This window comes from Tachyglossus aculeatus, chromosome 1 (assembly GCF_015852505.1).
Source record: "Tachyglossus aculeatus isolate mTacAcu1 chromosome 1, mTacAcu1.pri, whole genome shotgun sequence".
Taxonomy (NCBI): domain Eukaryota; kingdom Metazoa; phylum Chordata; class Mammalia; order Monotremata; family Tachyglossidae; genus Tachyglossus; species Tachyglossus aculeatus.
In genome coordinates this window covers 39544149-39559281 of record NC_052066.1, presented here as the reverse complement: position 1 = coordinate 39559281, position 15133 = coordinate 39544149, and the positions used below count along the sequence as shown (strand labels likewise).

Genomic DNA, 15133 nt, shown 5'->3' with positions numbered 1-15133 from the left:
ACAGATGAGGTAACTGAGGCACCGAGAAGTTAAGTAACTTGCCCAAAGTCACACAGCTGACAATTGGCAGAGCCGGGATTTGAACCCATGACCCAGAGCCTGTGCTCTTTCCACTAAGCCATGCTTTCTATCAGCTATGTGACTTTGGGCCAGTCACTTAACTTCTCTTTGCCCCAGTTATCTCATCTTTAAATGGGGATTACGACTGTGAGCCCCACGTGGGACAACCTGATTACCTTGTATTCATTCATTCATTCATTTAATCGTGTTTACTGAGCACTTACTGTGTGCAGAGCACTGTACTAAGCGCTTGGGAAGTACAAGTTGGCAACATACAGAGACGGTCCCTACTCAACACTGGGCTCACAGTCTAGAAGGGGGAGACAGAGAACAAAACAGAACATATTAACAAAATAAAATAAATAGAATAAATATGTTCAAATAAAATAGAGTAATAAATATGTACAAACATATATACATATATACAGGTGCTGTGGGGAGGGGAAGGAGGTGAGGAGGGGGAGAGGAAGGAGGGGGCTCAGTCTGGGAAGGCCTCCTGGAGGAGGTGAGCTCTCAGTAGGGCTTTGAAGGGAGGAAGAGAGCTAGCTTGGCGGATGTGCGGAGGGAGGGCATTCCAGGCCAGGGGGAGGACGTGGGCCGGGGGTCGACGGCAGGACAGGCGAGAACGAGGCACGGTGAGGAGATTAGCGGCAGAGGAGCGGAGGGTGCGGGCTGGGCTGTAGAAGGAGAGAAGGGAGGTGAGGTAGGAGGGGGCGAGGTGATGGACAGCCTTGAAGCCGAGGGTGAGGAGTTTTTGCCTGATGCGTAAGTTGATTGGTAGCCACTGGAGATTTTTGAGGAGGGGAGTAGCATGCCCAGAGCGTTTCTGGACAAAGATGATCCGGACAGCGGTGTGACGTATGGATTGAAGTGGGGAGAGACACGAGGATGGTAGATCGGAGAGGAGGCTGATGCAGTAATCCATACAGGATAGGATGAGAGCCTGAACGAGCAGGGTAGTGGTTTGGATGGAGAGGGAAGGGGCGGATCTTGGCGATGTTGTGGAGGTGAGACCGGCAGGTTTTGCTGACGGATTGGATGTGAGGGGTGAATGAGAGGGCGGAGTCGAGGATGACACCAAGGTTGCGGGCTTGTGAGACAGGAAGGATGGTAGTGCCGTCAACAGTGATGGGAAAGTCAGGGAGAGGGCAGGGTTTGGGAGGGAAGACAAGGAGTTCAGTCTTGGACATGTTGAGTCTACTGCTTAGAGCAGTTCTTGGCACATAGTAAGCACTTAACAAATACCATCATCATCATCATCATTCTCTGGGCCTCCGTTCCCTCTTCTGTAAAATGGGAATTAAGACTGAGCCCCATATGAAATAGCCCCAATTTGCCTGTGTCCAACCCAGCGCTTAGTACGGTGCCTGGCATGTAGTAAGCATTTAACCAATACCATTATTAATAATAATAATAATAATAATAAGTACTTGGGAGAGTATAGTAAAACGTGTTCCCTGTCCATTAGGAGCTTACAGTCTAGTGAGGAACATGCCACCTACATGTTTTCCGTTTATCAGTATATTTTTAGACAGTGCTGGTGGGGTCTCACATCAGGAATGATGGATGAACCTCAGGACAGAGCAGAGAACAGTGGCTTCTAGGTATAGTGGTTTGTGCAGTGCCACTCACAGTCTCTCATCCCCGACAGTCATGTCGCTGATGGGGCACTGAGTGCGGTGAGCGAGTATGCAAGGGGGCATGCAGCTCATGGCAGACTGTGTTTTGCTTTCTCTGCCCGGGTCAGTCAGCTTCAGGCAGAATTTGCACCAGAACTCTGGTTTTGGGACTCCAGAGCCGTGCTCTTTCCACTGGCCAGTAAGAGAGTAATGTGCTTTCCAGCCAGTGGGAATCATTGAGTGGGGCTTTAGTTCAGAATAGCTGATGAAAATCTCCCGGGGCAGCCTAGTGGGTATTTTGGTTGTCCCTAGGATTGTAACCTGTCCATGGTGTGTGCTGAATCTGCAGCATGGCCTGGTGGAAAGAGCATGGGCCGACTTGGGGTCTAACCCCGACTCCACTACTTGCCTGCAGTGTGGTCTTGAAAAGTCACTTAACTGCTTTGTTTCCTTAAGCCTAAAATGGAGATTAAATACTAGTTCTCCCTCTTGGACTGTGAGCCCCATGTTGACAGGCCGTGTCTGACCTGATTAACGTGCTTAGTACGGTGCTTGATGCAGAGTAAATGCGTAACAAATATTATTATTGTCTGCATGTTTCGTGTGTATGGTTCCCATCGTTATTCCTCTTAAACAGTCTAGGATCTGATGTCTGTTTAATTGGAAGAAGTGTGTCTTCCCACTAGCTGAACTTAGCTGCTTCAGTTGTTTTACAGAAGAGGTGAGGGTCTGAAATGAGCTATTCACACTCATTTTTGCCTGGTCCCTTATGCCCAGCACACGTATTGTGAGACAGTTTTCAGTTACCTACCTACACATTCTTATCCCCAGCAAGTGTTGAGGTTTTTGATTCTTGCCTTCAAATTGCTGTGTTTTAGGCATCATTTGGATTCTTTGTTTTTGGTTTTTTGTTAAAGGTACGGTTGATAGAAGCAGGCTTTGTTTGGACAGAACCGCACTCCAAAAGGCTTAAAGTTAAGCTGACTATACAAAAAGAGGTAAGCCAGATGTATTGAATAAGAAAGAGGTGGTAATAGTTATTTGCTTGCCTAATTGATTTGTAGAAGAGAGAATTGTCATTCTACCATATTTAACGCCTACTGCTTGCTGCCACATTAAACACACAGTCTTTTTGGAGCTAACAGGCTTCTCTTAAGGAGAATGATCGATCAGTCAAGCAGTGTATGGAGCACTTTCCTTGGGAGCACTGTACTGAACACTTGGGAGAGAGTACAGTAGAGTTGGTGGAAACAGTTCCTGCTTTTAGGAGCTTGCAGTCCAGTGTGGGAGATAGGCACTGAAATAAAAAGGGAAGCAACAGAATCTCCATTCTTCCTCCTCCTTAGACTGAGCCCCATAATCTAGCACTTAGAACAGTGCTTGACATGTAGTTAGCATTTAACAACTACCATAAAAAATAAAACAGAATATAAGGGTATGTATATAAGGGCAATAATGGGTGGTGAGTGGTTGGTATCAAAGTGCATAAGCATCATTGAAAGGAGGGCGAATAGAGAATTGAAAAGAGGGTGAAAGGAGAACCTATGCCAAGCTCTTACAAACCACATTCGTTGAGAGGATCAAAAGGAGAATATTGTCTAAAAGACCTTTTTCCAGTTTGCCATCTAGATAGATTTATTTAAACTTAATGGTGGCATGAGTAGAAATTTTCATGTTTGATTCCCCAGAATGTATCATTTAATTCATCTACTTTTTTGTAATGTAATTTATTCCTACTTTTTGTCCGTTAAACCCATGCCTTTTGTCACTGTAAACAAGCATCATGGTCTAGTAGATTGAGCATAGGCCTGTAAATCAGAGGACCTGGGATCTAATCCTAGATTCACCACTTCCCTTCTGTGTGATCGTGGACATGCAGCTTAACTTCTCTGTGCCTCAGTTACCTCCTCTGTAAAATGGAGATAAAATACCTATTCTCCCTCATCTGTGTAGTATAGGGACTGTATCCAATCTACTTATATTTTATCAACCCTAGTGTTTAGTGCTTGATGTAGAGAAAGCCCTTAAAAATTTCCACTGTTTTTACTGATGACAAAAGGAAATTATATGATGGAAAAGAGAAGAGATTTTTAAGTTAATGAAACATAATGCTTGCTTACCTGTGGCAAACATTAGGGCTGCATAATCTAAAAATGAATATAGTTTAACCCATGAACACAAACACATTTTTTTCTGTAGGTGATGAATGGAGCAATTCTTCAGCAGGTGTTTGTGGTGGAGTATATTGTCCAGGCTCAGATGTGTGATGACTGCCACAGAGTTGAAGCTAAGGATTTCTGGAAAGCTGTAGTTCAAGTCAGACAAAAGGTAATCTTGAGATGAGGATGAAGGATGACTGAATTTCAGCGATTCCTCTTCTGCTTCATCTCTAACAGTCATTCAAGTGAGGAAAAAAGGCAGAGTAGTCATGAAACCCTCTCTCAATTCCTTCCCCTCCCTCCAAAGCCTCCAAATATACCCAAGTAGTGATCTCAATCCGAAGGGTGCTCAAATGAATGAATATTTATACCTTTTTCATTTTAGCTAGCTTGGCTAGCTTTTCTTCTATAGATGTCGGTCTTTTTTCGAGTTTCTTTTGTAACAGTGTTATATTTGCAGAAGACGTGATGAATTTTGCCTTTAAAATTTGATGTACTCATTTTCTAACCTAATTCTGAATATCCATTTAGACCCTGCACAAAAAGACCTTCTTTTATCTGGAGCAGTTGATTTTAAAGCACAGAGTCCATCAAAATTCACTTCGCATCAAAGAAATTCACGGTAGGTGAAGTAGCCTCATGAAATTGAAACTAATATTTAGATAAAATGTCAAGTTCCTTTGCAGGTTCTTCAAATCAAATTCCATTTAAGAGCCCCATTTTTAGCTTACAAAATAGTTTTCTAGGTGCCCAGTTCATTCAGAAATTTCATTTCTTTATTTGGCTTCTTCTGAGGAATTAAGTGTAATACTTGTGGAAACATTGGATCATAATAGAGAATAGATGATTATTCATCATATATCTGTATATATCTATAATTCTATCTATTTTGATGCTGTTGATGCCCATCTACTTGTTTTGTTTTGTTGTCTGTCTCCCCCTTCTAGACTGTGAGCCTGTTGGGTAGGGATTGTCTCTATCTGTTGCCGACTTGTACTTCCCAAGCGCTTAGTGTAGCGCTCTGCACACAGTAAGCACTAAATAAATACGATTGAATTAATTAATGAATAAGCCGTGAACAATGACTATAGTCCTTACAAATATCTACAGAATTTTTATGAATATTCAGTCAATCATTCATTCAGTCGTATTTATTGAGCACTTACTGTGTGCAGAGCACTTTACTAAGCGCTTGGAAAGTACAATTCGGCAAATTGCCGAATATTCATAAAAATTATGTAGATATTTGTAAGGACTTTAGTCATTGTTCACGGCTTATTCATTCATTAATTCAATTGTATTTATTTAGTGCTTATTGTGTGCAGAGCGCTATACTAAGCGCTTGGGAAGTACAAGTTGGCATAAATTGTTGTGTGTGGAATCTTTGCTGGTATTCTTTGAGAGATCCTGCTTTCACATGTGAGGAAATTGAGCTACAGTAAAACTTGCTCCCAATCATCTAGCAGATCATTGGTAAAGCTGAAATAGTAGAAATAATCAGTTTAGCCTTAGCCATAGTTCAGAACGATCTCAATAATAATAATAATGACAGTAATAATAATAAGCACTTACCATATGCCAGGTACCAGCTGGGGTAGTTACAGGATGATCAGGTTGGACACAGTCCTTGTCCCACACAGGCCTCACAGTATAAGTAGGAGGGAGTAGGATTTAATCCGGATTTTCCAGATGAGGAAACTGAGGCAAGTTGTGACTTGTCCAAGGTCTCCCAGTAGGCAAGTGGCAGAAGCTGGATTAGAACCTAAATCCTCTGACTCTTAGGCCCGTACTGTCTCCACTAGGCCACACTGCTTCCCTCAGACAGAAATCCAGGAGCATGCCAAGAACTAATTGTGCGTGGAATCTGTGAACCCCCATGTGACATTATGACCCGTCGCTCCCAGGAAAAAAAGTATTTCCTTGCCTTGTCTCTCTGCCCCACTGCTTTCCCCTCAGTGAATGGAAGCTCTGACTTTCCAACCCCTGCCCTTACCCCTATGTTCTTGGGCAGAAATGCCATCCCTGCAGAAACATCTGGACTCCCCGTTTACTGGGAAACAAAGGAGGCAGGGAGATGTGTGTGGGAAGGGAACAGAAAGGGCTAGAGGTGGGTCACGCCAGACTGACAGAAAGCCCCAGGTCAGCCGTTTACTCTTTCCACCCTTTTGCCTCACACTGCTTTCCAACCGTGTCATAGTGGCCCCGGTCACATATCCCTAGCCCTGCAGAAATCTTCCAGCAAGCATTGCCGGAATGAGGACGCTTTTCCGCAGCCTTGTGCCCAGCATATCATTGGGATCATTTCTAGTATGCCACTGACTGCCCCCCCCACACTTCCAGGTATCCTCTTGCAGAGCCCCACATCCCCTTCGATTCCTCAGCAAGAAAAGAGAGGCCGGGACCCACCTGGAACAGGATGGTAAAAGCATCCAGGAATACTGTATGTTGCCAGGAAAACTCATCCCCCATTGTGTCCCCCTGTCCCCCTTCTAGACTGTGAGCCCGCTGTTGGGTAGGGACCATCTCTATATGTTGCCAACCTGTACTTCCGAAGCGCTTAGTACAGTGCTCTACACACAGTAAGCGCTCAATAAATACGAATGAATGAATCCCACGATATAGCCATTCAGGTTGCATCCAGGATTTTGGGAAACCCAGGAAGCATCACTGGGATATGCTGCTATTTAATATTTTCCCTGCTACTAGCTCTGTTGAAAACTGCATTTCAGTGATGTAGAGCTGTGGGAGGGAATGAAATTACCAGGTGGAAGAAGAATTCTGGTAGGCGTTTGAAGTTTGGAGAGTGAAACTATTGTTGTCACCTTCTAAATTTTGGGGTTAATATATTTCTCCAGTTTCTTGAGGAATATTGGTAATGTTATTTTTTTTAACTTTAATAATAACTCCTAATCTGGGATATGTGATTGACAGACAGGGCAAGTTTTTGCATCCAGGCAAAATAATGCCCGGATAATGTAGTAGGTAAAAATTCTGACTACAGGTTAAAGCCAGGATAGGGGTTTTTCACCATAGTTTGGAATAATCAATATAAGACATGTAAACTTTCCCTCTAATTGGAGATTGGCCTTGGACGAGATGGCAGGCATTCAGTTGTCTCATTTCCCTTGATAGCTCTTTTTTTGAGCATAGATGTAGTCATGCTTGTCCTCGTTTTTTATTTGCCTCCATCCCGTATGTGTTTGGTTTCTAACTTCTTTTGGATTGAGCACTCCTCAAACGAAGGAAATAAACCTTCAGGTCCCTTAGACTGCTCTTCAGTTCCGTACAGGCATGTAAACCCAGTAGGTACTTTTGGTTCTTGCTCTGTTTATGAAGCAGACTATTGGGTATATGATGCTACCTTGGCAGTCATATCTGGAGAGAGATGGCATAGTGGAGAGAGCACAGGCTTGGGAGCCAGAAGGTCATGGGTTCTAATTCAGGCTTCGCCTCTTGTCTGCTGGGTGACCTTGGGAAAGTCACTTCACTTCTCTGGGCCTCAGTTATTTCATCTGTAAAATGGGGATTGAGACCGTGAGCCCCACATGGGACAAGGGACTGTGTCCAAGCCAGTTTGCTTGTGTCCATCCAAGCGCTTAGTACAGTGGTTGGGCACATAGTAAACACTTAACAAATATGATTATTATTATTAGAGGGAAGAAGAAAGAATTGGCATATAAAGTGGTAAAAATTGGGCTCTGAACTATGGAACTAGTCTTGAGGTATTGAGTAACTTGCTTCAGTCAGAAAGAGGGTTTGTTAGAGAAGCAGTGTGGCTTATGGATAGATAACGGGCCTGGCAGTCAGGAGGACCTGGGTTCTAATCCCAGCTTCACCACTTGTCTGCTGTGTGACTTTGGACAAGTCACTTCACTTTCCTGGGCCCCAGTTACCTCATCGGTAAAATGGGGATTAAGACTGTAAGCCCCGTGTGTCCAGCCTGATTGTATATCTGCCCCAATGCTTAGAAGAGTGTTTGGCACATAGTAAACACTTAACAAGCACCACAATTAGGGATGGTCCAGTACACTTCTGTGTAAATTCTGCGATGATTTTTTTAATGTCATGGATATTTTCATTTGGATTTTTTTTTTTTAAGATGGGTTGGATTTCTATTACGGTTCAAAGCAACATGCCCAGAAAATGGTTGACTTTCTGCAGTGCACTGTTCCTTCAAGGTAGGTTCCGAAGTATGTTCAAGTCAATGAAAATATATGGAAATGTAGTTCTGAATACATAGCTGGTTATTAAAGTAAACATAAATTTTAAACTAATTGAATATTAAAATTGTATTTATGTTAGTCTGTTATTACAGTCTTAAATGTCATGTGTGTGGGTGGGAGGAATCATGCTTCATTTCCCTTTGCTTAGTATAAAAATCCCTCCTGCAAACTGGGCATTCAGTAGAAGTAAAGGAGATAAGCAGTGTGGCCGTTTTGGAATGAAAACTCTATCAAAGCCATGGTAAATATTTCTCCAAGCATAACATTGGCAAGCAAATAATCATTTAAAGATAAAATTAAGAAGAATCCAAGAGGGGACTAAATGGAAACCACAAACCATAAGCCACCTGAAAGTCAGAATTTCAACCCCTCATTGTCTGATGAGTCTGATCCACAATCTTGACAAGGAGATAAGGAGGCTCCAAACCATTTCCTCAGGGTGCATTCCCGGAACTTCTTTATTGTAAAGTTTGTGTAGCAAAGAAGGGGGAAAGGGGGAAGCAGCCTGGCTTGGTGGAAAGAGCACGGGCTTTGGAGTCAGGGGACTTGGGTTCTAATTCTGCTCCATTGTTTGACTGTTGTGTCGTCTTGGGCAAGTCACTTGTCTGTGCCTCAGTTTCTTCATTTATAAAATGTGGGTTCAGTGCCTGTTCCTACTTAGACCGTGAGCCCCATGGGCGACAGGGACCATATTTGACTTGATGATCTTGTGTCTGCCCCCAGTGCTTAGAACAGTGCTTGACCCAGAGTAAATCCATAAGAAATACCTACACAGGAGTGAGCACAAATGGGATTTCAGCACAGTGGCAACAACCTCTGTAGTAACCTTCTAGTGGCTCTGTCCCCCATTCAGCACATAGCAATCACCTTCCCTAATGTAGCCTGCAGTCTAGCTAAGGTCCGACTAACTCCGGCAATCTTGGATCCTGAGGCCCGGCTGCTGGGCTAGACTTAACTGAGCCACTTCCTTATTGTTTAGGAAGCAGCTAGGATCATTTAGGGGAAGGTGAGGTAGATGACTTCTTGAAATAAAGTGTTCTTCCAATGAATCAGTCAAACGCCATGTGTTTTTCAAGAGCAAGTGACGTTCCATGAACTGCAGCTAGCACGGTGCTGGTGAGACTTCAAAAGTGTTAAGTTTCAGCGTTGAAATAGTTGCACTTTAGGAGCCAAATCTGCAGTAGACACAGGGAAAATGTTAAGGTGGATTGGAGTGAGGTTTGATGTGACGGCTGCAGTAAATATCACTTCGTTATTTGTCTGACAGGATAGTTGGCACGAAGTTTGAAGGAAAAAAATGCTGTATGAACTTGTCATTGAATGGAACTGCTTCTGTGCAAGATTGAGGTTATGAGGTTTAAATTTAGGTTAAATTGAATAGGCTTTTGAACTTTTTAGTGTGGGATTTGTCTTTGGAAGCAGCATTATATGCTTAAATTGGAGTTCATCAGAAGGAAAGAATCAACTTGAAATATGCCACGTATTATGCTCCAGAGCAGGGTTTTTCAAAGAGTGGCTTCTAGGTGGTGAAGCGGCAGAGCACCTGTTTAGAAGCTGGAGGAGTTTGAACTGTGTTCTTAGCCTGCCGTGTGACAGTAGGTGAGTCACCTAACTTCCCTGTACCTCAGTTTCCCCATCTCTAAAATGGAGATAATTACTGCCTTGTCCCCCTACCTCACAGGGTTGTTATGAGGGTTGAACTGAAGTAATTAATGTGAAAGTGCTTTGGTAATAAAAGTGCTATATCAAACCAAGGAATTATTATTGAGAATCAGTATTACCTAATGGATAGAGCATGAACCTGGGAGTCAGGAGGTCCTGGGTTCTACTCCTGGATCTGCCACTTGTCTGTTGTATAATAATAATACCAATAATGGTATTTGTTAAGCACTTACTATGTGCCGAGCACTGTTCTAAGCGCTGGGGTAGGTACAAGTTTATCAGATTGTCCCACGTAGGGCTCACAGTCTTAATCCCCATTTTACAGATGAGGTAACTGAAGCACAGAGAAGTTAAGTGACTTGCCCAAAGTCACACTGCTGAGAAGTGGCAGAACCAGGATTAGAACCCACGACCTCTGGCTCCCAAGCCCGGACTCTTGTCACTTCACTTCTCTGTGCCTCAGTTCCTTTAAATGGGAATTAAGACTGTGAGCCCCAAGTGGGATAGGGACTGTGTCCAACCTGATTTGCCTGTATTCACCCCAGTGCTTAGTACAGTGCCTTGCACATAGTAAGCACTGAACAAATACCATAATTATTATTAAGGCCACATGTGGCCAATAACTATAATTCTGTTGATTTTGACACCTGTCTACATGTTTTGTTGTCTGTCTCCCCCTTCTAGTCCGTGAGCCTGTTGTTGGGTAGGGACCGTCTCTATAAGTTGCCAATTTGTACTTCCCAAGCTCTTCGTACAGTGCTGTGCACATAGTAAGTGCTCAATAAATATGATTGAATGAATGAATGAATGAATATTGTGGGCCCATAAATATTGACAATAATAAGGATAGCAATGTGGATCTACTGACATAGAAAAATGCCTACTGATGTTGTATGGAATGAGGAGTATCTTGGCAAAGATAGTTATTTCTTATTAGTGTTTTATGATAATCAGTCATATTTATTGAGCACTTACTGTGTGCAGAGCACTGTACTAAGTGCTTGGGAAGTACAAGTTGGCAACATATAGAGACAGTCCCTACCCAACAGCGGGCTCACAGTCTAAAAAGGGGGAGACAGAGAATGAAACCAAAACATACTAACAAAATAAAATAAATTGAATAGATATGTACAAGTAAAATAAATAAATAAATAAATTGATAAATACAATTCATTACACCATTCCCTTCAAAGCCCTACTTCCCTTCAAAGCCCTACTGAGAGCTCACCTCCTCCAGGAGGCCTTCCCAGACTGAGCCCCCTCCTCCCCCTCCCCATCCCCCTGCCTTACCTCCTTCCCCTCCCCACAGCACCTGTATGTATGTATATATGTTTGTACGTATTTATTACTCTATTGATTTATTTATTTTATTTGTACATAATTATTCTATTTATTTTATTTTGTTAATATGTTTTGTTTTGTTGTCTGTCTCCCCCTTCTAGACTGTGAGCCCGCTGTTGGGTAGGGACCATCTCTATATGTTGCCAACTTGTACTTCCCAAGCGCTTAGTACAGTACTGTGCGCACAGTAAGTGCTCAATACGATTGAATGAATGAATGGTGGAGAAGTGAAAGCAGCAGGTCTAAGTAACCCATCCTAGGAGTTGGGTAGAAATGAGAGCAAGGAGATGGTATGGTGGCTGGATAGGGGCTGTTGGATAAAGGAAAAGATTCCTTGGAGAAGACTAAGAAGTGTTTGAAAGCAAAAGGGAAGGGAGAAGAGCAAGAACAGGTGATTTATAAGGACTGAGTCAGGGATGAATCCCTGGTTCAGGTAGAGGGGTTGAATTTAGAAAGTAATAATTGGAACTTTTTAAGTGTTTACTGTGTGGCAAGCACTGAACTTAGCACTAAGGGTAGGTACAGTACAGTCAAGTTGGATGTGGGCCCTGCTCCATGTGGGTCTTAATCTAAGGGGGGGAGAGAGAAGGTCACATGGCAGACACATGGCACACCCAGGATTAAAGCCCCTGGGTCCTTTGGTATTTGTTTAAACACTGTATGCCAAGCACTGTACTAAGAACTGGGATGGGTACAGGATAATCAGGATGAGCACAGTCTCTGTCCCACATGGGGCTCACAGTCTTAAGTGGAAGGAAATAGAAGTATTGAATCCCTGTTTTTCAGATGAGGAAACTGAGGCACAGGGAAGTTCAGTGACTTGTCCAAAGTCACAGGCAAGTGGCAGAATCGGGATTAGAACCCAGGTCCTTTGACTCCTGGGCATGTGCTATTTCCACTGGGTATCACTACTAGGCACGAGATTTCACCCTGAGAAACTGCTGGGAATCAGAAAAAAAGATGAAGTGGTGAGGAGGTGATGAAGAGGCTTTGGGAAGCTCTCTCCTGTAGGCCTCAATTTTGCCACCACTGTATTGGTGAAGTCATCAAGGAGTTAAGGAGCATGGGGATGGGGGAACACAGGAGACTTTGAGAGGAGATAAAGGTTTGGGAAAGTTGATGGGCTATTTGGGACAAGAGATTGAGAGGGAAGAATAAAGTGCTTTCAAGTGGAAGAGTGAGTTGTTCTATAACAGTACAGAGTGAAGTTGTAATGGGAGAAGTTGGGGTGGTCCCAGAATTTCCTCCAGCTGGGTTCAGCGGCACAGTTGCAGGAGCAGAAGAAACGGACTGTGGAGGTGACCCGTGGTTGGTGTTGTGAGAGTGAGGAAGTCAGGGGAGCCAGGGAATTGAGATTGGTGGAGAGGGCAGGATGTTCAGAAGGCGTGATGGACATCAAAACAAGTAAACAGACTGTCTCCCCCCCTTCTAGACTGTAAGCCTAGTGTGGGCAGGGATTGTCTTTATTGCTGAATTGTATTTTCCAAGTGCTCGTGGACAGTGCTCTGCACACAGTAAGCGCTCAGTAAATATGATTGAATGAATGAGTGAATGGGAGAAGAGGTGGGTCCAAAGAACATAGGTTGCAGAAGAAGGGTGAGGACTGAGTTTTGTGGGGGCTGGAGTGAGGTGGCAGGTTAGAAGGTAATGGTCAGGTAGTTGTAAATTGGAGTTGGTGAGATTAGAAATAGTGTTGTGTTTAGATCTAGTGTGGGTCTGCACCTATGTGTGGTGACAGTGGAATGAAGATGAGCAGTATAATGAAGTGAAAGGAGGGAGGGGAGTGTAATCATTTACCTGGAGGGTAAGTTCATATTGGGCAGAGAACGTATCTACCACCTCTGTTGTATTGTATCCTTCCAAGTACTTAGTCCAGTGCTCTGCACACAGTTAAGTGTTCAAATTTGGTTGATTGATTGAAATCCCTGTGGGTCAAAGAGTGAGAAACATCTTCAATTGGGAAGCAGCATGGTATAGTGGATAGCTCATAGGCCTAGGAGTCAGAAGGTCATAGCTTCTAATCCCTGCTCCACCATTTGTCTGCTGTGTGACCTTGAGCAAGTCACTTCACTTCTCTGTGCCTCAGTTACCTCATGGAAAATGGGGGCTTGAGACACTGAGCCCCACGTGGGACAGGGCCTTTGTCCAACCTGAGTAACTTGTATCCTCCCCAGTGCCTGGCACACAGTAAGCATTTAACAAGTGCCGTCATTATTATCAAAAGCCATCAGAATGCAGAGTCGGGACCAGAATGGCAGTTAATAACGGTGCCGAATAGCAGTAGACCGTGGGTGGTGCTGTAGTAAAGCCCAGGCAATACGACTGGGAGCTGGACTGCTGGTTTCCCCCCAGAGTGGTTTGCAGAAGGGTGCCAGAAAGGTGGATTTCAAGGGTCTGCCGGGGGACCTGAGCAATTACCTTAGTTTGCATCCAGGATATGTCTCCCTGTTGGACAGCACAGGGAGGATTAATTGGAGATGTGAACTAACCGTTAGATCCGCTCCGTGTTCAGAGTTAAACCACAGGGATAATTTGCTAAAGGGAAAATGTGGGAGGACCGCTTGGAGTTCTGGCTCACACTCAACTCTTGTACTTGCTACCATCTTGCTTGGAACCCCCTTACCTGTCACATTAGGCAGACCACTGTTCTTTCTGTCTTCAGCCCCTTCTGAAGTCACATCATCATCAATCGTATTTATTGAGCGCTTACTGTGTGCAGAGCACTGTATTAAGCGCTTAGACCTTCCTGGATTGATTTCCACTCTCTTATAACTGTCATTTCCACATTTCCAAGCCATCTAAAGCACTGTGGGGGTACCTCCCTCCTCCCCACCCCCACCCCATGACCCTTATGTGCATCTTTATACTTTATTATAATAATTATAATAATAATGATGGCATTTGTTAAGCGCTTACTATGTGCAAAGCACTGTTCTAAGCGCTGGGGGGGATACAAGGTGATCAGGTTGTCCCACCTGGGGCTCACAATCTTAATCCCCGTTTTACAGATGAGGGAACTCTGAGGCTCAGAGAAGTGAAGTGACTTCCCCAAGGTCACACAGCAGACATATGGCGGAGCCGGGATTCGAACCTATGACCTCTGGCTCCAAAGCCCGGGCTCTTTCCACTGAGCCACGCTGCTTCTCTATTTATGATATAATTTTCCTAATATTCTAATATTTCTATTCTAATCTATTCTAATCTAATCTATTCTAATATTCTAATAAATTCTAATATTTCCTCCTATTTATGAACCATTTTAGTTTCCATCTCCTCCTGCTAGATTGTAATGACTTTGAGGGTAGGGTCTGTGTCTAGTAACTCTGTTGTAATTTCCCAAGGACTCAGTACAGTGCTCTGCACACAGGCCCTTAATAAATACTATTGATTGATTGAGAACCTTCGTAGACTTGAAGTTCAGACAATCCTATAGAAGTTTGAGAAAAACAATTTTATAGGAGGACTCCATTTTAAATGAGAATAACGTGTTTAGAAACCTAACTTGAAGTTTAATAAAACTTTAAACATTTCTATAGTCTTAATGAAACCATGCTTTCACATAGTCTTTATTTAAGGGTAAAGATACCTTTAAAATTTAGGCTTCTGAGTTTTGATATGTTTTCGTTTTAATTATCCCTTGTGTCTAGATATTTTACATTTGATATATTAAAGTACAATTGGAGTATTCCGATTTATGTTCCTATATGTTTAGTATTCATAGAGGAGGTGCTTCCTTTGGTGGTATTAATGAAACTGGATGATTTCTAGAGTTAAGAAATGTCTCTTGGGCTTGAAGATCTGTGAATACAGTTGTCATTCTTGGTTTAATTGTTTAATTGGAAAAATTAAGAGAAATTTATTTTATGCACGTAACTTATGATGTATTTAAGAAGGTTTTCAAAAATTCCGGGCCACGCTTTGCCTATAATTTGGTCATCAAACAGTTTAAAATAAATTTTTCCATTGATATTCACCTGCTGAGTACAAAAGGCTTTCCAATCCTAATCTTAGTCTAAGTGGTAAATAGTGAGTTTCAATTACGAACTAATAGAATTGCTTTTTTTGTCAA

General features: G+C 43.0%; 1 protein-coding gene across 1 annotated transcript in view; it reads left to right on the top strand.

Annotated features, from left to right (window-relative positions):
- The window catches only part of NMD3 (NMD3 ribosome export adaptor), a 38176-nt gene that overhangs the window by 13434 nt on the left and 9609 nt on the right, over nucleotides 1-15133 (top strand). The window contains exons 5-8 of the mRNA XM_038743249.1: nucleotides 2597-2677; nucleotides 3879-4007; nucleotides 4370-4460; nucleotides 7938-8016. Coding sequence (XP_038599177.1) covers nucleotides 2597-2677; nucleotides 3879-4007; nucleotides 4370-4460; nucleotides 7938-8016 — 380 coding nt within the window. The remainder of the gene's footprint in view (nucleotides 1-2596; nucleotides 2678-3878; nucleotides 4008-4369; nucleotides 4461-7937; nucleotides 8017-15133) is intronic.